General features: G+C 37.1%; 1 protein-coding gene and 1 long non-coding RNA gene across 2 annotated transcripts; one reads left to right on the top strand and one right to left on the bottom strand.

Annotated features, from left to right (window-relative positions):
• Positions 1 to 60: 60 nt before the first annotated feature.
• On the bottom strand, positions 61 to 13,085 carry LOC103560988 (uncharacterized). The gene is made up of 3 exons (XR_547339.2): positions 12,950 to 13,085; positions 12,040 to 12,073; positions 61 to 188 (listed from the first exon to the last, which is right to left on the bottom strand). It is a non-coding gene; the product is annotated as an uncharacterized lncRNA (long non-coding RNA).
• A 9,226-nt stretch (positions 13,086 to 22,311) lies between these two features.
• Positions 22,312 to 25,125, top strand: LOC103560987 (T-cell surface glycoprotein CD1a-like). Its single transcript, XM_008535369.2, has 6 exons — positions 22,312 to 22,372; positions 22,711 to 22,977; positions 23,683 to 23,961; positions 24,180 to 24,458; positions 24,792 to 24,882; positions 25,053 to 25,125. The coding sequence occupies exons 1-6, from the start codon at positions 22,312 to 22,314 to the stop codon at positions 25,123 to 25,125; spliced, it is 1,050 nt and encodes a 349-aa protein (XP_008533591.2).
• Positions 25,126 to 26,336: the final 1,211 nt, after the last annotated feature.

Genomic DNA, 26,336 nt, shown 5'->3' with positions numbered 1-26,336 from the left:
GAGAGGGAAAGGTGAAAACTATGGGATGGGAGAGAGCAAGCAGTGGGACCGCTGCAGTCTTCCTACCTGGGTTACACCAGTTGGTTGCTTCTCTAGGCTCCAATTTACCTTTTCACCCTAATACAGCAGCCATGTGATTTTTGGTTGGTTGACTCCATCGTCCTCTGCGGTCCTGGACTCTGATCAGCCTAAGGCAATCATGAGAAAGCATCCTTAAAGATGTGATAGGCTAAAGGATGAACAGGTAATCAATAATTTCAGTGAAATCATGACATAGATCCCACTTATCCTTGCTTGGGGTGTTCAGGGCCAGGCACCCGCTCTAAGGTGGCACAGTCTATAGGAAGCGTGCTTCTTGTGTCTGAATGTAGGGGAAAGTGATGTTGTCTCTAGTCTTGGATTTTATGCTATGAGGATAAAGATTGAAACAACTAAAGCCATTTCTTTAGCATCAGAGAAGCAAGCCTGAGGATGAAATTATACAGGCAAGAAGACAGAGAAATTTTGTACTTGAAATTTTCTAAGAGGGTAGATCTTAAGTGTTCTTACCATAAAAGAGAAGAAGAAAACCAAAGAACATGGTGAGTATGTGAGGCGATGGGTATGTTAATTGGCTTGTTTGTTGTGATTATTTTACAACATATATGTACATCAAAACATCAAGTTGTACACTTTAAATATATACAACTTTCATTTATCATTTATAAGTCAGTAATTCTGAAAACAACAAAATGTTAAAAAAAAGTCATTAGACAGCACGTGAAAGGATCTAGATTGAACTTCGCTAATGCCTGAATGACTCTCGATTCTCAGTTACGTCAGTCAATAAATTCCCTTTATTTTTTCAGCCCAAGAAGTTGGATATTCTCTCATTTGTGACTGAAAGCATCCTCTCTGGTGTATGTGAACCTCAGGGAACTCTTGGCTAAATTTTACTCTTACTTGCAACATTTCTCTAACTTCCCTCTTCCTTTTCCTCTGTTTTTTAAAATTGATTTCTTCCTCTTCTGCTTTTTTCTTATTCATGTTCTCATGTTATTAAATTCTTACGCTGTCTTGGATTTTACCTATTACTTCATCACAGGCAGAAGTAAGAGATTAGGGGGAATTTTAACAAGAATAAAGGAAAAAACAGTCTATATCATGTATCATGAAAATTAGTATTAGCAATTTTTGCTTTGAAACATTTTCTGTGTGATGCTAGTTGGGGGGCTAGAAACAGTAATTGGTGAATTTGATGACGTTATTGTTTTATTAAATGCTTGTAATACATTGTCTTTTCATCTTTATGCAAACCCTGAGAGTAAATATTTTTGCCTCCACTTAACTAAAGAAAACAATGAAGAGCAGGGAGCCTTTCCAAAGTCACTCACCCACCCAGCAGCAGAACCAGCACTTTGATTCCTCGTCAGGGTTTGTTAGAAACTTATGAAAAGTCCAGGAGAGAGACTGGTCCAGATGCCATAGTTAAAAACGACATGGTGAATTTGATAATTGATGTGGTCTATAAGTTTCAGAAATGATTTCTTTATGCTTTGCTCAATTTTCTGCGGTAATTTGTAAATTCAGTACCTCAGTATTTAAAATGGGAAGCGGACATGGACTGTGAACTAAGTGCATATCTGCGCTCATAGATTGGTGTTTTGTGGTTTTGTTTAATTTTAATTATTCTGAGATTTTTAAACAGTGGTCACTACGTATTAGTTTTTGCATTGTTTTTACATAGGTGAGCACATCTCTTTTTCTGGCTCATAGATGATTCTAAAGTGACATGTATAGGGAAATTTATAGCTTTAAATGCATTTATTTGTAAATAAGACAGACTGAAAACATATAAATGAGCATTTTAATTGAGGAAGCTCGAAAAAGAGCAAAAATCAATAAGAATTTAGAAAGCAGAAAATTAATTTAAAAGCAGTAAAAGTTAAAAAGCAAAAGAAAAATTGATAAAGATGACTGACAAAACTAACAGCTGGCTTTTTGAGAAAATAAAAATACAAACTTCTCTTAAAAGATTAAAAAAGTAATAAATATTAGAAAAGTAGACATATTACAAATAAGTAATGTACAGATTAAAATAAGAAAATGCTATATATAATTTATATCAATACATTTGTTATAGAGTAAATTTTATTTACAAAATGCTAGAAGAGGGAGAAAACCAGAATATATGAATAATTGTTAAGAAAATGAACAAGTAGTCAAAGTTGTTGCCAGTTGCACAAGGTTCTAGGTACAGACTACGTGGAGCAGCAGATAATCATATTTCATGCACAGGGTTCTAAGTAGAGAAAAAGATGGAAAACCATCCCAATTAATGTTAGGAGGCAAAATTTTCATGACAACGAAGTCAGCAAGAATTCCTCCAGAAAAAAACAAAACGAATATTAAAATAGTAATTATAAGCTAATCTCATTTATGTATATTTACTCAGAAATTTTGTATATAGACCCCAATAAAATATTTACAAACAAAAACAAGCACCAAATGAAGTTGTATTTATCTATAGAATGCAAGGATTGTTTACCATTAAAACTCTCTTAATAGAATCACTTCTTTCAACAGATTAAAAAAGACATATATATAATCATCTCCAGAGTTATAGAAAAAGAATTTGATGTATTTAAATGTCCATTTTGATAAAATATTACGAACTCAGAATAGAAAGAAACTCCCACTGCATGGTCAAATGTAGCTACAAACAATCTACGTGAGATATATTTAATTTTGAAGCTTTAAAGCATCCAGGGAAAATCAAGAACAAGATGTCTGTTTATTATAGTCATCACTACTCAGTAGTGGTGAAAGTTCTAGTTAACCTAGTAAGGCAAGAAACATAAGGAGGTATGAAAATAGAAATAAGGGGAAAAAAATCATTATTTTCAGCTTATATGATTGTATACAAGAAAATAAAAAATAAAATACTGGGAATAATAAAAGAGCTCATAACTTATCTAGTTATAAATTTAACATGTAAATAAAACTGTAAGGATTTCAAGGGAATAGTTCTTCTTTTAGATGATATGATCTCTACCCAGAAAACTAATAGAATAAAAAGGAACCTTTAAAGCTACAATGAAAATTTAGTAAGACATCAAGACACGAATCAAATATTAAAAAATCAATAGTCCTTTTTTATACAACCAAAAAAAGGAAAATAAGATACCATTTATAATAGCAATAAAATGCATAAAATAGCTATATATTAGCTAAAGAAAGAATATACAAGACTTCTACAGAGAAATTCTAAAAACTATTGAAGATCATAAGAGCATTTCTGATAATTGGAATTTTACAGAAGGAGTAATTATTATAAAAACTTGTAATTCTTTTAAAATCATTCTATAACTTCAGTAAATTCCTAATTAAAATTCCAATTAGATTTCAGAAGCACTCAATAAACTTATTTTTTATTACATGGAAGAATAAATGGCTACTAATATCTAAATCAATTTTGAAAGAGACAAGCAAAGGCTTATTCACATTGAAATAAAGTCTTGAATGCAAAAGATAATACCACAAAGTTTATAGCATATGATATAGCAGAATATCTTTATGACCTATTAGTGGGGAATTATTTCTCAAACTCAATTCCTAATTTGGAAACTCTAGAGCCTTGGGGAGAAATGGCCTATGGTGGGTCGTTGCCCCCACTCTCCATACACAAACACAGTTCTAGTTAAACAAGGGCCCCTGAGGATGCTGGTATCGCTTGCTCCTGACCTTGAACATTGAGGAGTTGGCCCTTTTTAGGGGTCTATAACTAAGCCAGTTCCTGCTGGGCAGGGGCCCTGAGTTCTCCATCCCTCGGAGGATAGCAGTGGGCATGTCCAGGTCAGGGTTGGGAACAGCACAGATACTTCTGCTATTTTGCATCTTGTTGCTTCTGAACCACAAACTACAAAAAATGATGTTTTTTGCAAAAAAAATTAAATTAAATTAAATTAACAACAAAGCTTCTTGGGGCCACCCCCATGGCCAACTGGTTAAGTTAGCACACTGCACTTTGTCAGCCCAGGGTTTCACCAGTTTGGTTCCCAGGCGCAGACATGACACCACTCATCAGACCATGGTGAGGTGGTGTCCCACATAGCACAACCAGAGGGACCTACAACCGGAATATACCACTATGTACTGGGAGACTTTGGGGAGAAAAAGAAGAAAAAAACAAGAATAGGAAAAAAAGATTGGCAACATGTGTTAGCCCAGATGCCAATCCTTATTTATTTATTTATTTTTTTGAGGAAGATTAGCCCTGAGCTAACATCTGCCAATCCTCCTCTTTTTGCTGAGGTAGACTGGACATGAGCTAACATCCATGCCCATCTTCCTCTACTTTATATGTGGGACACCTGCCACAGCATGGCTTGCAAAGCCATGCCATGTACGCTCCAGGATCCAAACTGGCGAATCCTGGGCTGCCAAAGTGGAACAGGTGAACTTAACTGCTGTGCCACCAGGCTGGCCCCCAGGGGGCAATCTTTAAAAAAAACTTGCTCAGTTTACTTTATAAAATTGTGGCTTTCTCTTCAATAAAGTATACACTGAACAAAGCTAATGGGTGAAGATTTGACAGAAGTGATTGAAATTTTAAAAATAAAAATAAAATACATGATTTTTTAAAACATATAAACGTTTAATAAATGACAATGTTTAAAAGAGTACTGAATAGGGCCAGCCTGGTGGTGCAGTGGTTAAGTTTGCACGTTCCACTTTGGCGGCCCAGGGTTCACTGGTTCAGATCCCAGGTGCAGACATGGCACCACTTGTCAAGCCCTTCTGTGGTAGGCATCTCACATATAAAGTGGAGAACTTGGGCACGGATGTTAGCTCAGGGCCAGTCTTTCTCAGAAAAAAGGGGAGGATTGGTGGCAGATGTTAGCTCATGGTTAATCTTCCGCGAAAACAAACAAAAGAAAATAAAAGAATACTGAATAGATGCATTAATAAACGAAGCATACATATAATATCTTTTGTTAAAATTAAAGTTCTACTCAAACTCATTGGTAATTAGAGAAATGCAAATTAAGACAAGCTATCTTTTTACACCACCAAATTGGCAAAATCTGAAAGCTGCAGAAGCCCTGCATCTGCAGGGATGTGGGAGAGGTGGAAATCCCCCTGCATTGTTGTGGTGAAGTAATTCTGGAGAGTTTCAGCAGTATCTCATCTAATGATGGCATCTTGACCCTGCAATACTACTTTCCAGCCATGCTGTGGAGGTGACCCACAGACAAAACAGAAGAAGATTGGTACAGATGTCAGCTCATGGGAAAGCTTCCTCAGAACAAAACACAAAAACAAAAAACACAATAGAAGCCGGAAATTAATGTAATGTTGCTTTCAGCAAGCTAAGACAATAAAAGTGAAGATCTAGAATTCTACGTTCATTAAAATACCCATCACAACTGAAGACAAATACTGCTTTTTGAGAAAAAAAGTGGAATAATTTGTCATCATACAAGGTAATGCTGAAAGGCATTCTTTAGGAAGAAGGTAAACTATGCCAAAGGAGGGGTAAAAGTAATTATGATGTTGGAAGTTAGCAGAGAGGCTTCATTTAGAGATGAGAGGAGTAATTTAGGGAGTGGAATAAGGAATTCTACTTCCTTAATGAATTGAACACCAACGTATTTTCTTTGTGATAACTCAATGATCTTTATAATTATGATTGTGCACTTTCTTGAATGTTCGTTATATTTCAGCAAAGAGTTCAAGTAAAGATAAGAGGTTTTGAAACATCTATTACACACAAAATTTTTCAGTTGGTGAAAAATAACTAGATTCTTGTTTCCTTTAAAAAAACTCAAATGTAGGGGCTGGCCCCGTGGCCGAGTGGTTAAGTTCACGCGCTCCGCTGCAGGTGGCCCAGTGTTTCGTTGGTTCGAATCCTGGGCGCGGACATGGCACTGCTCATCAAACCACGCTGAGGCAGCGTCCCACATGCTACAACTAGAAGAACCCACAACGAAGAATATACAACTATGTACCGGGGGGTGTTGGGGAGAAAAAGGAAAAAATAAAATCTTTAAAAAAAAAAAAAACCTCAAATGTATTATGATTTAATTTGTACTGAAATTCTTTAGGAATGAAAAAAACGATCTGATGAATGAGAATGATTAAATAATTAACATGGTTATTATATATTAGTAGCAAAAGGAAACGAAAACTCCTTAATAATACTTGAACACATAGTAAGTATTTAAAAATGAAATATGATTAAATTATATAAGGATGAAGCAGTGGGACTATTAGAAAATATTGACATGCTGTGAATGAACATACAATATGGGTGATTCACTTTTTGGCAGAACAAAGTCAAGCATTCAGAGCACCATCCAAGAAAAGGTATTAGTATTCTTTTCATTTGGTAAGTACTATAGCAAATTATGCCAAATTATGGCAGAACATTTATGCAGAAGACTCGCATTAACAACAAATAATATAAAACATTGCTTACGGAAGTGAATACAAAACTAAGGAATTAAGATCATGGTAGATGAGATGAATCAAATAATTTTAAATAAAGTAAGAAATGTTAAATATTTTCCTTTAAGATTTGATATAACCTCAGAGTTAAGCCAGGTAAAATAATTACTAAATTTATTTATTTCCAAGTTTATATCTTTCCACATGAAACATCTTTTTGTGTGTTTAAGAATTTTCCCAGTATCTGAAATGACTGTAAAAGAATTATATAAATCATTCACAGACAAGTTACAAAAGCTGAATACAGACAAAAATGATTTGAAGAGCCAGCCATAAGACAGTGCCACCACACATGAAAAATGCAATCAACAACATTTGAAAATCCTTGAAAAGATTCTATGACATTCTATATTCTTTGATCTGTGAACATTCTTTTAAAAATTTTGGTAGTATAAGATATAGTGCAAATCTATGTTTAAGTAATTAAAAAATATCATACGAGAATAATACTATTACTTTTAGCTCTCGACTAAACTTTGGAGTGATTTGAAAATATAAATAAATATAAAACTAGAATCATTATTGATGTTTTAAAGAAAATTTTTATCAAGCTAATGTTGGTTTATGATATTATGTAAATTTCAGGTATACATCATTATATTTTAATTTCTGTGTAGACTACATAGTGTTCACCACCCAAAATCTAACTGTCATCCGTCACCATACACATGTGCCCTTTTACCCCTTTCAATCTCCCCCCTTCCCCTCTGGAACTACCAATCTATTCTCTGAGTCTTTGTGTTTGTTTGTTATGGTTGTTTTTAAAACCTTCCCCAAGAATGAAATTGTCTGGTGTTTGGCTTTCTCCATCTGACTTATTTCACTTACCGTAATGCACTAACATCCATCCATGTTGTTGCAAATGGGACGAGTTTGTCTTTTTTATGGCTGAGTGGTATTCCATTGTATATATATATATACTGCATCTTCTCTATCCAATCATCCATCGATGGGCACTTAGATTGTTTCTAAGTCTTGGCTATTGTGAATAATGCTGCAATGAACATAGGGGTGCATATCTATTTTTGAATTAAGGATTCTATGATCTCTGGATAAACACTTAGTAGTGGAACAGCTGGATCTGACGGTATTTCTATTTTCACTTTTTGAGAAACCTTCACTCTGTTTTCCATAGTGGCTATACCAGTTTGCACTCCCACCATCAGTGTGTGAGGGTTCCCTTTTCTCCATAGCCTCTCCAACAGTTGTTATTTGTAGTCTAGTTAATTATAGCCATCTTACTGGTCTGAGGTGATATCTTATTGTGGTTTGATTTGCATTTCCCTAATAATTAGTGATGTTGAATATCTTTTCATGTGCCTGTTGGACACCTGTATATCTTCTTTGGAAACATGTCTATTCAAATCCTCTGCCCATTTTATAATTGGTTTGTTTGTTTTGTTGCTGTTGAATTCTATGAGCTCTTTATATATTTTAGATATTAACCCCTTATCTGGTGTATGATTTGCAAATACTTTCTCTCAATTAGTGTGTTGTCTTTTAATTTTGTTAATGGTTTCCTTTGCTGTGTAGAAGCTCTTTAGTTTGATGTAGTTCTATTTTATTATTTTTGCTTTGATTTCCTTGCCTGAGGAGACATATTTAAAAAGATACTGCTAAGTGCTGGCCCAGTGGTATAGTGGTTAATTTCTCATGCTCCACTTCAGTGGCCCAGGGTTTGTCAGTTCAGATCTTGGGTGCAGTCTTACAGAATGTTCATCAAACCAGGTTGTGGAGGATCTCACATAGAAGAACTAGAAGGACATACAACTAGGATGTACAGCTATATACTGGGGCTTTAGGGAGGAAATTGAAAAAGAGGAAGATTGGCAACAGGCCAATCAGGGCCAATCTTCCTCACTAAAAGAAAAGATACTGCTAAGACCAATGCTAAACTGTACTACCTGTGTTTTCTTCTAGGAGTTTTATGGTTTCAGGTCTTACATTCAAGTCTTTAATCCACTTTAAGTTAATTTTTTGTACGGTGTAAGATACTGGTCTAATCTCCTTCTTGTTCATGTGACTGTCCAGTTTTCCCAGCACCATTTATTGAAGAGAGTTTCCTACCTCTACTCTGAGTTCTTGGCTGCTTTGTCAAATATTAGCTGTCCATAGATATGTTGGTTTATTTCTGGTCTTTCACTTCTGTTCCATTGATCTGTATGTCTCTTTTCCAAGCAGGGATTTTATAGAAATAGAAGAAAAGGAATTAGGAAAGCTCTCTGTTTGCCAATCAGTGTTGTCTCCAACTCCAGCCCCACAGGTGCTGAGAAAGTAAATGTTCTTCTTTAAGGAGAAAATCAAAAAAACACAACATACCAAAACCTATGGGATGCAGCAAAAGCAGTACTAAGAGGGAAGTTTTATGGCAATACAGGCCTATTCAAAAACCAAAAACAATCTCAAATAAACAATCTAACAATACACTTAAAGGAAATAGACAACAGAAGAACAAATGAAGCCCCAAATCAGTAGAAGGAAGGAAATAATAAAAATCAGAGCAGAAATAAATGAAATAGAAATTAAAAGAACAATAGAAAGGATCAATGAAACTAAAAGCTGATTCATTGAAAAGATAAACAAAATTAACAAACTGTTAGCCAGACTCACCACAAAAAAAAGAAGGAAGACTGAAATAAATAAAATGAGAAATGGAAGAGGAGAGAATACTATGGACAACACAGACATAGAGAAGATTTTAAGAGAATACTATGAAAAGCTATATGTCAAAAAATTGGATAACGTAGAAGTGGATAAATTCTTAGAAATATACAGCATCCTAAAAGTAAATCAAGAAGAAATAGAAAATCTCAATAGACCAATCACAAGTAAAGGCATTGAAACATTAATGAAAAACCTCCCAAAAACCAGAGTTCAGGACCCGATGGCTTCTGTGATAAATTCTACCAGAGATTCAAAGAGGACTTAATACCTATACTTCCCAAAATCTTCTGAAAAATTGAAGAGAGCAGGGTGATTCCCAACTCATTTTACAAGGCCAATATTACCCTGATACCAAAACCAGGTAAGGACAACATAAAAAAAGTAAATTAAAAGTCAATATGGCTGATGAAAATAGATGCAAAAGTCCTCAATGAAACACTAGCAAATCAAATACAGCAACACATTAAAAGGATAATACACCACAATAAAGTGGGATTTATTCTGGTATGCAAGGATGGTTCAATATCTGCAAATCAATCAATGAGATACACCACATTAAATGAAGAATAAAAATCACATGATGTTCTCAATAGACACAGAGAAAGCATGTGAGAAGATTCAATATCCATTTATAATAAAAACTCTCAATAAAATGGGTATAGAAGGGAAGTACCTCAACATAATAAAAGCCATATATGACAAACACATGGCCAACATCATATTCAATGGTGAAAAAGTGAAAGCTGTTCCACTGAGAACAGGAACAAGACAAGAATGCCCACTCCAACCACTCTTATTCAATATAGTACTGGAGGCTTTAGCCAGAGCAATTTGGCCTTACACGACAAACCTACAGCCAATGTCATGCTCGATGGTGACAAATCCTAGAGGAAAATATAGACAGTACATTCTTTGACATTGGTCTTAGTGGTATCTTTTTGACTATGATCTCTACTCAGGTAAGGGAAAGAAAAGAAAAAAATAAACAAATGGGACTACATCAGACTAAGAAGCTTCTGAACAGCAAAGGAAAACATCAACAAGATGAAAAGACAACCCACCAACTAGGAGAAAATATTTGAAAATCACATATCTGACAGGGGTTAATTTAAAAAATATATAAAGAACTAATACAACTCAACAACAGAAAAATGGCCAACCCTGTGAAAAATGGGCAGAGGATCTGAACAGACATTTTTCCAAAGGAGATATACAGATGTCCAACAGGTTCATGAAAGGATGTTCAACATCACTAAATATTAGGGAAATGAAAATCAAAGCTATAATGAGATATCACCTCATACTCATCAGAATGGCTAGTATTAAAAAGATGAGATATAACAAGTGTTGGAGTGGATGTGGAGAAAAGGGAACCTTCATACACTGGGGAGCAGGAAGGTAAACTGGCACAGCCATTATGGAAAACATTATGGAGATTTCTCAAAAAATAGAATTACTCTAGGATCCAGTTATTCCCCTACTGGGTATTTATCCAAAGAACATTAAATCACTAATTCAAAAAGATATATGCACACCTATGTTCATTGCAGCAGTATGCACAATAGCCAAGACTTGAAAACAACCCAAGTGCCCATCAATTGATGAATGGATAGAGACGACATGGTATATATATATACAATGGAATACTACTGAGTCGTAAATAAAGACAAAATTGTACCATTTGCGACCATATGGATGGACCTTGAGGGTACTATGCTAAGCAAAACAAGTCAGAGAAAGACAAATACTTTATAATTTCACTCATATGTGGAAGATCAACAAACAAAAACACATAGATAAGAAGAACAGATTAGTGGTTACCAGAGCCAAAGGGGATGGGTGTAGGTTGAAAAAGGTGAGGGTGCACATTTATAGTGACAGATAAAAACGAGAATATTGGTGGTGAACATGATGCAGCCTATACGTAAGCTAAAGCACAATCATGTACACATGAAATTTATACAATGTTAAAAGCCAATATGATCTCCATAAAATAATTTTAAAAAACCAAATTATCAGTATTAAGAATAAAAGAAAAGATTTTACTAGATATCCTACTATTGAAGGGATAAGGTAGAAGTAGTATGAAAAACTTTATGCCAATACATTAAAAAATGTAGATTAGAAACAAAAAGTTTCTTGAGAAACAGTTTCCTGTAACTGAGATAAGAAGAAAGAAGACATCTGAACAGTTCCATATTAGTAATAATTAATATGATATTAACTAGTCAATTGCTATAATAAATGTGAAATATCAAAAATAAGGTGAAGTATAATCAGAAATATTAAAATAATTTTTCATTAAAAACCCTCTCACAAAGAAAACTCCTGGCTCAGAAGGCTTGTTAAATTCAACCAACATTTAAAGAAGAACAGCCAATCTTCCATAAAATCATTCAGAAAATAGAAGAGAAGGCAAAAGTTCCTAATTTACTTTACAAGGCCAGCATATCCCTAACACTAAAAACTTACAAAGAAATTACAAGAAAATTATACACCAACAATTCTTACAAACTTACACACAAAAAATCTTTAACAAAATTGAATAAAATATAAAAGTGCATAAAAAGATGATTATACAATGACCATGTCAGGTTTATTCCAGATAAGGAAGACTGGCTTAATGTTTGAAAATCAAGCATAATTCACTACATTAAGAGAATATAAGAGAATAATCATACTATTATCTCCACAGATACAAATAAAACATTTGAAACATTCAACACTTCTTCATGACAAAAGCTTCCAGTAAAGTAGGAATAAAAGGGAAATTTTCTGAGTTTGATAAAGGGCATCAACAAAAATTTACAGCTAACATTGTGCTAAATGGTGACATTATAGGCTTTTCTTGTAAGATTGGGAGTAGGCAAGGATATCTGTGCTCACCATTTGTATTCAGCATTGTACTGGAGGCTCCAACCTAATTAATTAAGAATAAGGTTAATACATAAGAATTAATAAGGCAAAAGGAAGAAATTAAAGCCAAATACTGTAAAACAAGAAGCCTAACTATCTTTATCTGTAGGTGGCATGATAGTCTCCATAACAGAACAATCGTTCCTCCTCTGTGCTCTTTCCTCAGTCCAGACCCTGCCTAGTTAGTAGACAGTTTACAAAGTTTGGGGAAACACCAAGTTAGCAATATAATAAATCAATCCAGGACAAACGAAAATCATGAAACATCTTATTAAATTGCATCAATGAGTCAAACTATTTCTGCTTAATTTAAATTTTTACATAAATAGGAATAGTAGCAAAACCAACAAAAATAAAATTTATAGTGGATAAAACTGCATATAGTAACATTTATGTCTCTACAATTCAATCTGGGAAAATTTCACTTTGGTAGAAATAATGGCTACAAAAGAGAACTCCCAAAAGTAAAACCTTTACAGGTAAAATTGAACATTTGGTTTGCCGATTAGCTTTTACGATGTACAATTTTTTCATATGGAAAAGACTTGATCTCAAAGAATATGCTTTTAATAAGATATAAATAAAATTGGGAGAAAGAGAGATTATTTAATGTGGTTTTAGAATAACGGAATTAAATTGACTTAGAATTTACTTGGCATACTTCCTAACAGATATTTTAATTTGGAGATTTAAGTAGAGTGACTCCCAAAAGCTGGAGAAATTTGGATTTTTAGGTTACAAATGCAACAGAGAGATCTCATTTAAGGCTGACTTTAAGTATGAGAAAATATATGGGGGAAGTAGCCCAGAGTCAGACAAAATCCTCCACATACAGCAAAGTCTTACTACAAAGCTCCCCACATCAATGAAGTTTACTTACAAGGCACCAAGTGGAGCTTGCCTGCTCTTCTTAAAGTGGTGGGTTAAGATAAGGATCCCAACAGATGAACAGCTGTTAGTGCAGGTGGCTGTCAGCATCAGGCACTGGGCTTTTCATTCAGAATGCAGTGAAACTCAGCGGTACAGCGTTTTCAGAGGAAGAGCTGTAACTTGATGGTTGTGAATACCTACATTTCACCACTAGAGGTCACTGGGAGTCAAACAGTTCCTGAACAGACTGTGGGATATTCAAGTTTCCTATGAAAAGAATGTGATTGATTTTGTGTATATATTTTTGTGTTTGTTTGCTCATAAAAACCTGACAGGGGCCAGCGCTGTGGCCGAGTGGTTAAGTTTGTGCGTGCTGCTTTGGCCACTCAGGGTTTTGCCAGTTCCAATCCTGGGTGCGGACCCTGAGCACGGCTCATCAGCCATGCAGAGATGGAGTCCTACATAGCAGAACTAGAAAGTCCTACAACTAGAATATACAACTATATACTGGGGGGCTTTGGGGAGAAGAAGAAAAAAAATTGGCGACAGATGCTAGCTCAGGGCTGATCTTTAAAAAAAAACCTTACAGTCAGACACGTCTCGTGTCCTGCCTCACATCTTCTCAGCCAACTTTTCCCCCTGATTCATTGCTAAGGAACTGGCGACAGATCCTAACTTCTGCTGCGCTGCTTATCTTTTGCATTTTTACATGAAGGCTTTTCTTAGGATGTGGTTGGGACAGCTGTGAGAAGCTGGTCATCACTGTGGCTGCTCAAAACTACAAGATTAGGAGAATTGACACTCCTTGCAACAATCCTTGACTATTAGGGGCCAAGAGTCATGCATATGTGATCCCTCAGTGGACAATACTGAGGCATGATCTGCATGATTCCTCAGAGGGTTCCAATGGGATCAGATCCAGGTTTTCCATAGTGGTGACCACTCTGATAACGCACCATTGTATTGGCTTTCTCTCCTTTCCTGTTTTGCTCTTTCCAGGGCCCATTCCTCATACCAGGTATCATGTCCCCAAATAAAGTCTTATCTATAAATCTCCCCACATCAGTATAGTTTACTTTGACTTTCTGTTCATTCCTGTTTTAGAGTCTGCTTTCTGGAAGGAACATAGGCATAACTCACCACCCTGACAAGAATACTTTCAGCACTCAGAATTCTCCCTCATGGCTCCACTTCTCAGTCAACATCTTCTTAAAGACAACAACTACTCTGATCTTGATCACCACAGATTACTTTTGATTCTGTTTTTAAAATTTATCTTACTAGAGTCACATAGTAAGTCCTATTTTGTGTCTATCTTCTTTCACTCAACTTTATTTCTGTGAGAATTATCCACGTTGGGATACGTAGCATTAGTTCGTTGTTTTCACTTCTGTGTAGCATTCCACTTTGTGAATATAGCATAATTTATCCCTTCTACTATGGACGCACATTTGAATTGTTCCCAGATGTTAACTACTTTTTCTTTTAGGAAGATTAGCCCTGAGCTAACTACTGCCAATCCTCCTCTTTTTGCTGAGGAAGACTGGTCCTGAGCTAACATCCATGCCCATCTTCCTCTGCTTTTTATATGTGGGACGCCTACCACAGCATGGCGTGCCAAGCGGTGCCATGTCCGCACCCAGGATCCAAACCGGGGAACCCTGGGCCTCCAAGAAGCGGAACGTGCGCACTTAACCGCAGCGCCACCAGGCCGGCCCCAGATGTTAACTATTTTGAATAATACTGCTTTGAACACTTTTGTACATGCCTTTTGTGGACGTAATCACTCATTTCTCTTGGGAATACACATGGCAATGGATATACTGGGTCATAGGTTATACATGTTTTTTACATTTAATAGATACCAGCAAACTGGTTTTCATTGTACTTATACCAATCTACCTTCCATTTCTCCACATCCTCACCCATATTTGATATTATTAACCCTTCTGATTTTAGCCATTCTGGTGGGGGTATAGTGTATGCAGCTGCTATTTTAGTTCATATTTCCCTGTTGACTCTGGTACTTACATTTTCATACATCTATTAGCCATTTAGATACACTCTTTGTTAATTGTTAGTTCAGTTCTTAGTTATTTATGTGTGTGTGGCAGGGAAGAAGGTCAGTGTCTTTCTTATTGATTTGAATTTCTTTATATTTTCTAAATACTAGTTCTTTGTTGGATGTATGTATTGTGAATATTTTCTCCCATTCTTTGGTTTACTTTTCACTATCTTAAAGTTGTATTAGGATGAAAATCTTCTCACTTTAGTGGGATACAGTTTGTTGATATTTTTCTTTGGCTATTGTGATCACCTCCTGTAAATTATTTACTCCTACTCCAAGTCATGAGATACTCTCCTTAATCTCAAAGTTCTCAAGGTTCTCAAAGTTGAGTGGGCATCAGAGTCATCTGGAAGGAGTTTAAAGCACAGATTGCTGGGACATACCTCCAGAGTGTCTAGTTCTTTAGCTCAGGGAAGAGGTCCAAGAATTTGCATTTCTTACAGCTTCCAGATGATGTCAATTCTGCGGGTCTGAGGATCGCACTCTGAAAGCCACTGCACTATTTTAACTTTGAGAAGCTTAACTATTTTACATTTTACACTTAGATCTACAGTATACTTGGACTCAATTTTTGTGTGTGGTGTGAAATTAGGTTATAATTTTATTTTTTCAATGTTAGTCAATTGACTAATAACACTAATAAGCAGTACCAATTATGCTGTAATTTAGGTGTCCATCCACAGATCTGTTTCTGAACTCCTTATTCTAGTCTTTTCTTTTATAAGTCTATCCTTGTGCCAATGCAATATAATAAAGTAATGCTAATTACTTTAGATTTAATAAATGTTGATAACCACTGGAGTAACTCTTCCTACTTTCTTCTTCTTCTTCAAGTATATCTTGTGAAACAAGAGGAAAAATAAAATATTTCTCTTTGGGCTTAATAAAGAAAAATTCAATTTATTTGTACATTTTAGAGAAGAGAGATATTAATTTAAATATAAACACTAGGGCACCAATTATTAATAGGAAAACAATGCAGAATTACAGACTTTTTGGATGTTAAAGACTACTTTCATAAGCCATAGCAACAGTCTCCTCTGTCTAGAGAGCAATGAGACATCTCTGTTAAAAACAACACATTTGAAAATCAAGAAGCTTTTGAAAAGTGAAAGAAGTGAAGAAGATTTTGAAAATTGAAAATATCTAGTGTTATGAGTTGAATTGTTTCTCCCTAAAATTCATATGTTGAAGCTCTAACCCCCAGTATCTCAGAAGGTGAGTGTATTTGGAGATGGAGCCTTTAAAGAGACAATTCAATTATAATGAGGCTTTTAGGGTGGTCCCCAATGCAATCTAAATGGTATCCTTCCAAGAAGAGGAAATTTGGACACACAAAGAGACACCAGAGGTGCACGTGCACAGAGGAAAGATGTTGTAAGGACACAGCGAGAAGATGACCATCTACAAGCCAAAGACAGAGGCCGCAGGAGAAACCAAATCTGCTGACACCTTGTTCTTGGACTTCTGGCCTCTAGAACTGTGAGAAATAAATTTTTGTTGCTTGAGTCACCCCATTTGTGGTACTTTTTTATGGCAACCCTAGCAAACTAATGCATCCTGTGTTGGCAATGTCTGCTTGTAGATGATTAGTCATTAAGCAAGGTAGCAAAGTAAGCAAGGATATAACAGGCATTGCAGGATAATAAAGATTTAGGCAGCATTTTTAGAATACATCAGGGAAAATCAAAATCTTCTTAAAATAGTTTTTGTAGAGGATGCTTTTAAGGATATCTTTGAGTACATGCATAGCAAGGAATGTCTTTACCTACTTTCTCTGATAATAAATTCCTGACGAGATAAACAAGCAAAAAGAAATAGGACTGGCCATTGTAACTGGTCCAAGAGGCACCTACCAGGTATATTAATTTCTCCTTATTATCTAGTGATTGCTAGAACAAGTGAGAACTATTAAGCAGTCTGGCCAAGAGAATGTTCTCTGATTGTCCAAGAATTCTCATCAGCTTTTTTATTGAGGAGTCAGGAGACATTTTTATTTAACATACAATGTGGCATATGTGGTTCTCAATATGTAGGTTCAATTTCAATCCTTTTTGATATCTTCATAAATTTCTGATTAAAAACCACTTGGAATATTCTCTTGGATATATATTCTCACTGCCTCAGTCCTACCTGATTCTTGCAGCCAGTATTCTGGTGCTCCAAGTGAGTAAGGCCATAAGCAGTAGAAATACAGATACAATGGATTTAATGAGCTCATTCAATCCCTCTGCTTCCTCTCATAATTACCACAAGATACATTTATGCTTGGTTTACATGCTTGGTTCTGTAGAGTTTGAGCTTCTTTCTACTCCTTCGAATCTTAGTGTTTAGCATAGTCCTTGGTATTTAGTTGTGTAGGGGAGAAAGAAGTTTTCCTCTACCCTTCTAGTTTCTTCTAGCTGTTCTAGGAATTAAATTGACATGAGACGAATAACAGGAGAAAATCAGTTTAGTAACATGTGTACATGGAAGAGACCCAGGAAAACTGAGTAACTCACCAAAAGGGCCAAAGCCATCTCCTTAAACACTGTATTCAGCTAAAGACCAGAGAGGATGTTAGGGGTAGCTGTTTGGGACTTCTAAAGGAAGGAAGGCAATTCACATGAAGATGGAAAAGCAAATGTGTGGTAAACTGTGGACAGCAATAAAATAGAGTAACATAGCCAAGGTTTCTAAAATGGAGCAAGGAGGCCATTAAGGATATGGGGCTTATGCATACATGTCGTGTCTCTACCCAGATGAAATGAAACTTATGAACTGTGCCTCACTGTTGTCATCTTGACCTCCTTAAAAGAAATATGCTTACTCTTACAGATGAGAATTTTTTGTCTTAGGGATGGCCTTAGCTTGCAATCATGTATAGCCAAGAAGTAACAGTTGTTGCCAGCACCAAGCACAAATTTTTCAAAATTACTTATATAATTTATCTCTTTTTGCCTTTATAAACCTTGCCTCTTTTGTCTTCCTCGGAACACATTTTGGGGTTTCTGCCTGAATCTGTGTCTCCCGAATTACAATTCTAATTGCCCAAAAAAATATCTACTGTTTAAGTTGTAGTGACTTTTTTGACAAAACAAACATTTGCCACGCAGAAACAATGGGATGTGGAGAGCGCTCTGATCTGGGCCCTGCTGTCTCCCTCACCACACTTAACCCATATTCTTTGTAGATATCTCTGGTGACAGCTCTGTTCCTGTTATAGGCCATTTATCAAAATTCTTTTAGGCAGTTAAGGGTGAAGTAACAAGAAAAATTTTATGAGTCTTGTTTCTTAAAAATAATCTTCATGTTAAAGAGACACAATTTCTGGTGGCAAATTTTGCTCCCCTTCATCAGACATTGATGAAATTATTGCTTGAGAAATAACTGAAATCTAAAAAAAGTGAACTTTGAATTGTTGATTTATATTATGTTACCCATATCTTTGAGTTACTTTTTTCACTGAAAAATGAAGATTCTTTTTCAAACTCATTAATTTTCCTTGGAACTTTTGTCTTTCCTGAATCTAAAGATTTATGGTTTTCATTAATTCTGGAAAATTCTCAGCCATTATTTTTTCAAATATTTCTTCTTCTCATTATGTCTTTTGTCTCCTAATGAAATTCCTATTGGGCTTATATTGGATTTCATTTTAGTTTTAATATCTCTTCTTTTTTCATACTCAACAGCTCTTCAGCTTTGTATTATATTATAAGAAATCCTTCAGATCTCCCAATTTAGAAATATTTTTAAATTGCTTTCTCTATTTGTTGCTTAATCCATCCATTGAATTTTTAATTACAGTGATTAGAGTTTTTACTTCTGGAGGCTTAATTTGCTTTTAAAAAATCTACCTGGTATTTTTTTAAAAGGTCTTTTACTTTTATGGTATTATTTCTTTTTATATTTTTAAGTTTATAAAATATAATTTCCTCTATGTGTGATTTCTTGAGGATCTAACCTCCTGTTTGCCAACTTTTCCCTGTTTTTTTTTTGTTGTCCTTGCTGTTTTGTTGTTGTTGTTATTTCTTTGTTTTAATTTGCTAATGTCACTCTCCCTTGGGCACAGCGACTTACAGGGCAAGTGCAGACACTCTTAGGTGCCTGTGGGCTCCACTCTCCTTGTTTTTGTGTGTGTTTAATAATTTTTGTTCAAAATATTGTCATTTTATATAGAATAAGAGACACTGAGGTAAATAGTATTTTTGAGGGGGGTCTTGGAAGTGGGCATGCCTTTTCTTTTGCTAAGCATTGAGTGTGGGGATTTGAATTAATCTAGTCAGGAGTTAACTGGGTTTGTGTTTTGTCATTGTTTCAACAGTCTTCAGATTCCTCCAGCATTACTTTATTTGTATGGTGGGGCTGTTTCCCAGGGTTTTTATCTTAATGTCTGTTTCCCTCTCAGGTTTTGGTCTGTCCTTTGTACTGTGCCTGGAGTGGAATTATCTTATTCTTCTTTCGGCAGTGTCAGCTCTTGTGACTTGGTGCTTGCTAGAGGGAGGAGCGGTGTTATCTTAGTTCTGGGTTCAGTCTCATTCTTAGGCAGGTGCTTCTGTTTTTAGTGAGACTGGGCCTTTAAGAGTTCCTGCCTTTCTCTCAGCAGTATGGACCTCCAATAGTCTACAATAGGACTTTTAGTGTCCTTTTCCCTTTTCTCCTTTTCCTCTTCTCCCAGCCCCAGATGCCTCTTCACCTGTGCCCTGAAGGCAACAGGGATTTCTGCCCTTCTCCCACGAGGTTCAGGCTTTTTGTTGTGCGGGAGATACGGAAGAAAGATCTGGTGGGGACATCCTGCCTTTCTCATGGAGTAGTTTCCTCTGGCTTACACCACAGGAAAGGATTTCTCTGGTCTGTGTCTTTGACTCCAGTCTTTCAGGAGCCCCTGGTGAGGTCTATGGAATAAGCCTAGAGAAATAAGTGAGTTTCCTGTGTCTGAGACTCTCAGGGGTTCTTTATACTCATGTTAGCCTTTAGTAATTTGTTAACAATTTTAGCTAAATTATTCTTACTGGTTTGTATAGCACCTGGTATCTCTCCCAAGTCAGAAGGATTTGCAATCCCTGTGTCTTTAGAGGAGTCTGTCTTTCCCTAGATTCTGAGTTAATTGGTTGCCCTGACATTTCTGGTCTCTGAAGGATTCAAGAAAAGTTATGATTTTGATTATCCAGCTTTTCAAAATTGTAAGTACAGGAGTGAAGCTCTTCGCAGCTTTCTAGATTCTAATTTTCCAAAACATTATTTTCTTCCTTAAATAAGCTGAGATAATTTTTGTTTACTTGTAAACCAAGAAATAACAAAATAAACAGCACAAACACATTTATCCAGATGATGCAAAACACAAACAAGTATGGGGCTGGCCCCGTGGCCGAGTGGTTAAGTTCGCGCGCTCCACTGCAGGCGGCCCAGTGTTTCGTTAGTTCGAATCCTGGGCGTGGACATGGCACTGCTCATCAGACCACGCTGAGGCAGCGTCCCACATGCCACAACTAGAAGGATCCACAACGAAGAATATACAACTATGTACTGGGGGGCTTTGGGGAGAAAAAGGAAAAAATAAAATCTTTAAGGGGCCGGCCCGGTGGCGCAGCGGTTAAGTTTGCACGTTCCGCTTCTCGGAGGCCCGGGGTTCGCTGGTTCGGATCCCGGGTGCGGACATGGCACTGCTTGGCAGCCATGCTGTGGTAGGCGTCCCATGTATAAACTAGAGGAAGATGGGCACGGATGTTAGCTCAGAGCCAGGCTTCCTCAGCAAAAAGAGGAGGACTGGCAGTAGTTAGCTGAGGGCTAATCTTCCTCCAAAAAAAAAAAAAAAAAAACACACAAACAAGTATTTAAGAGCCTTTAAATACTTATAAACAAGTAAGAGGAAAGAGGAATGTTGGCATATCCACCAGAGACCAGATTATGATAAGACAAGCACAGAGCATCCAAGCAGGACCAATAAGAAGGGAATCTTGGACAAATGATTCCAGAATACTCTGTTAACATCATGTCCCACAAGTTTTCACTGGTTCCTTGTTTTAAGCAATAGGAGATTTACGGTAGGACTCTCTGTGTAAACTTCATGTTTATTAGCATATGCTTTCATCCTAAATAAAGTTGTGTAAGATTCTCATTTCGCCAAGTAAGAGTACAAGTAACACTTTCTGATGTTTTAAAACAATTTATGTTGAAGATTTGCATAATTTTAAAGAATAATTTGATGGCTGAACCAAATTCATCCAATCATTCAAAAATACTCATTGAACACCTACCACTTGCCAGGCACTCTGTTAGATGTTAGGGATCCAGTACAATAGGAGTATTGATCTAACATCCCAAGCCAACCACTGAAGTCGAGATTCTGAGTGGGCGAACATCAGTTAAGGGTTGCCACTTTAGAAATTATTGCTTTAAGCATGCTTGTTTTTGTCTAGAGAATCTATATGTTATGACAAAGCTCAGCGCCAAGATTTATAGTTCTTGGTTTAAGTGTCTTTCTACTCAAGTAGACTAAAATCTCCTTGAATAAAGTGATCACGTTGTCAACCACTGTATAGTCATCAGTGAAGCAAGATGCTTGGATCTAGCAGGTGTTAAGTGACTGTTTGGTGAGTAAACATCTATCAAAGCAAGAGACACAGACAGTTTTTATTTTTATGTTTTAATGTTCCTGATGTCTATGTAATGGATATTGGTTCTTCCCTAAAAATAATAGAGAATTTGTGGTAAAATTTATTCTGTTACACAAGGAAATCATAGGGTTCGTAAAAAGCAAATAAAGCAATCAATAAGAAGTCAGAGATGTGAATGAGGTGAAGTGAGGGTGAGATGGGGGAGGAGAATATTTGGGGAATATTCAGAATGGCAAGAGAAGGATAAGGTGACAGAAAAGAGCAGGGACATGAGGAGTTTAGGTAGGGGGCTGGGAAGCAACTTAGTTGCATGCTTTTTGTATGAGTGAGAAAAAAATATCATAGAGGTAAAGTGACTTTTCAATGCCACACAATACTTGTTGCATAGCAATTGAATCAGAAGAAGGTGAACAGGATGGAAACTAGTGCAAGGGGAGAAGTCAGAAGCCAGAGAGGAGAGTCAGAACTTGAGGGGCCATGAGTTTGAGTAGGTGGTCCACAGAACTGAAGGGGAAATGAGAGTCTAAATAGGTGGTCCAGGGTTTAGGAAAGGAGTTGATTTTCTTTTTCGCAGACACTAATTAAAGGAAAGTTTTTTCTTTTGGTAGGAGAAGGAAGCCAGAATAGAGGTATTGCAGGGTAGGTTCGTTTAGAACAGATATCAAAGACCAACTTTTCTGTGAGAAAGAAAGAACATCTGCAAATAAAATGCTGTTCCTGCAACTTCCATGTCTGGCAGTTCTTCTCCAAGGTGGTGACAATAAAGATGGTAAGATCTCTGGCAACTGCCTAGTTTGATGCAAGAAGGTCTGTATGTGTGTGTGTGCATTTGTGTGTGCATATGTGATGGATTTTCCCCAGCCTATACCTGGAGGGTGAGAGTGTCAGCTTTGTTCCATTCTGAGTGTCCCTGACGAGGACCCTATGCTCTTCTGAAGGCTGAATGTAAAGCGTTGGGCTTAGGGGGAAGGAAAATGTCTCCTGAGATAACTAAATCCTCCCTTTTCTTCAGATTCTGAGTTTCCCCTCTGTGGCACTTTTCTTTCTCCATTCTCTCTCCTTCCCAATACCCCTTTTCTCCTCATTTTATCTGTTCTTTTGACACAGACTTTCAAGAGCCAATCTCCTTCCAAATCATCCAGATTTCATCCTTCTACAACCGATCCTGGGTACAAAATCTAAGCTCAGGTTGGTTGGGTGAGTTGCAGACTCATAGCTGTGAAAGCAAATCTGGCACTATCATTTTCCTATGGCCCTGGTCCAAGGGTAACTTCAGCAATGAGGAGATCATGGAACTGGAAAAATTATTTCATATGTTCTCCGCTGGATTTCTTCAGGCATTTCATGAGCATGCCAGTCAATGGCAGCTTGAATGTGAGTTCAGTTCCCTCCACAGGGATGGCGGATATGGGTGGGAGGTGTGTGTGTCTCAGTGAGTTTCTTATTCCTCTAGGAAACAGCCTGCAGTGACTTATGAACCTTATCGCTCCCCATTGTAAAACTGCAATTACATACTTTTGGACAGAGAGCATAATCCAGATCCTGATTCTTGAAAAGCTTCAAGTCTTCTGTTACTTACAACTCCTCTCTCATTGACTTTAGGCTTGTGCCTTATTACATTCCATTGGCGGTCTCTTGTGATTACCCCTTTCCTTGACCTCCAACCAGATACTCTCAGCTTCCTCTCTCTTTGATTGCCTCCTTAAAGTGTGATTTTCTCCCTCATTGTATCTCTTCAGCAATCTGTCTCGATACATTCATTGTAACCTGTTGCATTCCATTCACCCTAGATTATTATAATGCCAACTCGCTCATATTTGCTCCTACCTTAGTCTATGCCTACACCATTCATGTTGTGTTCTTTCAATAGTTTGCCCCCCTCAATGTGTCATTTATCCCTTCCTCCATCTCCAACTACTGACAATTCCTTTTTCTGAAATTCTGATCAAGCCAAACTTTGTTCCATTCCTTCAAATCTCCAAAACTTCTCCCTTCCACTTCTATTGTCTTTTGCTTCCACTCATTTCATTTTATCTTTTTACTCCCTCTTTTCTCTAATTCACAATCGCTCTTCCCAAGATCCTTTTCAGGTACAGACAGCAGGAGGCTGTGAGCTGCACTTTGGGAAAGCCTCAATAAGCTTCATGAGGGTTGCTTATCAAGGATCAGATTTCCTGAGCTTCCAGAACAATTCATGGTTGCCATCTCCAAAGGGTGGAAATAGGGCTCAGCATGTCTGCCAACTATTCAACTGGGATCAAATAACCCTGGAAATAATACAAAGGCTCCTCAGTGACACCTGCCCACGTTTCCTCTTGGGACTTCTTGATGCAGGGAAGTCAGATCTGCAGCGACAAGGTCAGTCCTGTACCTTCCATCTAAGAACATTCTATTTTGAAATCACACTTTCCCATCAACCCATCACCACCCTCTTAATAAGCAGCCGAGAGAGAGAGATTAATGGGTGACATATTCCTAGAGGCTGGAAAGATGTGTCTATGTAAACTGATGTGAAGACCTGAACCTTTATGTCTGTGTTAGAGTTCTCATCTGAATATCTTTCCTGTCCTCTGCAGTAAGGCCAGAGGCCTGGCTGTCCACTGGCCCAGGTCCTGGTCTGAGCCATTTGACACTGGTTTGTCATGTCTCTGGTTTCCACCCAAAGCCTATTTGGGTGATGTGGATGCGAGGTGAGGAGGAGCATCCCGGCACTCAGCGAAGTGACATCTTGCCCAGTGCTGATGGGACATGGTATCTTTGGAAGTCCTTGGATGTAGAAGCCACTGAGGCATCTGGTCTGTCTTGCCAAGTGAGACACAGCAGTCTAGGAGGGCAGGACATCATCCTCTCCTGGGGTAAGGAAGAACTGGGGCCCAGGCTAGGGATGGGAGTAGGTTGTCCTCAAGGAGAGAGCAGAACAGCTGGTTGAAAAATTTGGGCTTCTAGGGACTTCAGACAAAAAAGGATAAAAAATAAGTAATTCAAGAAACAGAAGAGTTGAAAATGAGAGACCTGGAGATGTAAAAGATGCTGTGGATTAGATGAAGGATTCATCTCTGAAAAGGGATGAGGGAAGAAATAGGAAGAAAGGAGAGTGGTGAGTCAGACACTCAAATAAACAAAGACAGACCAGGAAATGCAGTACAAAGGGAGGTGGATTTGAAATGACAGGATTGTGTGATCCACAGAACATCACAGCTCCATGGGCTTGATCTTCTCGGCAGTGATAGTGCCCCTGGTGCTTCTGACATGTCTGGCATTTTGGCTTAGGAAGTACTGGTGAGTTCTTTCCATCCATTCTTCCTGCTCTTTTCCCCACTCATCACTTGTCTTCTCATCTTTTTTGTTTTCTTTCTCCTCAGTTCTCCTCCTCCAAGTCCCCTTCCTTTTTACTCCTCACTTTTCGCCTCCACCTCATGCACAGTGACTTCCATCTCTGTTCTTGTCAGGAGATCCTGTGAATCTGCAAGCAATCTTCTTTGGAATGAGATCCCAGGAGCCCAGGACCCAGGACATATCTAAATGCATCATGGTGATGACTTCCATTCAACTCTTCCTGTAAAACTCTGTTGTTGTTTATTTCTGCTTAATGATTGTCAATACAATCTAAATGTAATTTTCCAAGATTTATTGTTATGACCTGGGTTCTGGAACTTGAAAATTCAAATTATAACTCTAAATGAATGAGCTTCTAGCAACCTCTACATATTCAAATATTAATGAATCATCAGTTGTATTTTAGATGTCACTTCCTCCAGAGGGCCTTACCTGATTTATAAATGCAAGCTGTCTCTGCCTTGTCTGAACTTTCAGTGCACTTGAACTGTACTTTGCCAAATCTAATCCTCACTTCCTGCCCTGTGTTGCAGCTATTTAGATCCCTTTTCCCCTTATAATTTATAAACTTCTTGAGAGCAAAGCCCATGTCTTTTTAATACTTGTATCCTTGGAAAAGTATCTTACCTGCATGTAATACATTCTCAATAAAAATCTGTGTTGAATTTATGCTGTATTTGTAGTCTTTTCTTATTCTTCTCCTTCTTGGCATGTTTGTAGTAGTTGAAACATTTGATGCTTTTCTTGTTAAAAGTCTTCTCACTTGGCCAAGAGACTCACACTTTCCTAGTTCCTAAGTGACATCTCTGAGTCCCTGAGGAGAAATATAATGTTGTCCCCTACCGTTCTTTTTATTGAGCTGTAGAGACCTATTGGAGTGAACCTATTGTTCCCAGTATTCTAAACAAAATGAAGAAGGCAGGATGTAGGCCCTTACTATTCAGTGGGATTCAGGGACATGCAAAAGAGTTATCATTTTATTTGTTAGAAATATAGCTTGGGTTAGAAATATAGGATCTTGGGTCTCAGACTTCCTGAATCATAATTTGCATTTATCAAAATCAACAGAGGATTCATAGGTGCATTAAAATTTGAGAAGCTCTGATATAGGTGATGCCTGAGAGGTAGTAGTGCAAGAGTGTCACTGAAGAGTGAAAAAGATGGTCAAGAAAACAGAACAAGAGTGTTGATTCTCAGGATTGAAGTGAGATCAAGGCAAATAAAGTATATACAATACATTCTTACTATTCATGGCTGTTGTGTTAAAGTGACTGGGAACACTGTTAGTGAATATGAGCATTGTTCCTCTTGGAAATACAGGGTTAGTGTCCTGTCTGCCTCTGATCACATTTGTGTCAACTGATCAATACATAGCCTTGTTTTATGTATGTTCCTGT

The sequence above is a fragment of the Equus przewalskii genome, unplaced genomic scaffold (genome assembly GCF_037783145.1).
Source record: "Equus przewalskii isolate Varuska unplaced genomic scaffold, EquPr2 ChrUn-7, whole genome shotgun sequence".
Classification (NCBI taxonomy): Eukaryota; Metazoa; Chordata; class Mammalia; order Perissodactyla; family Equidae; genus Equus; species Equus przewalskii.
This window is presented reverse-complemented; position numbering and strand designations above follow the sequence as displayed.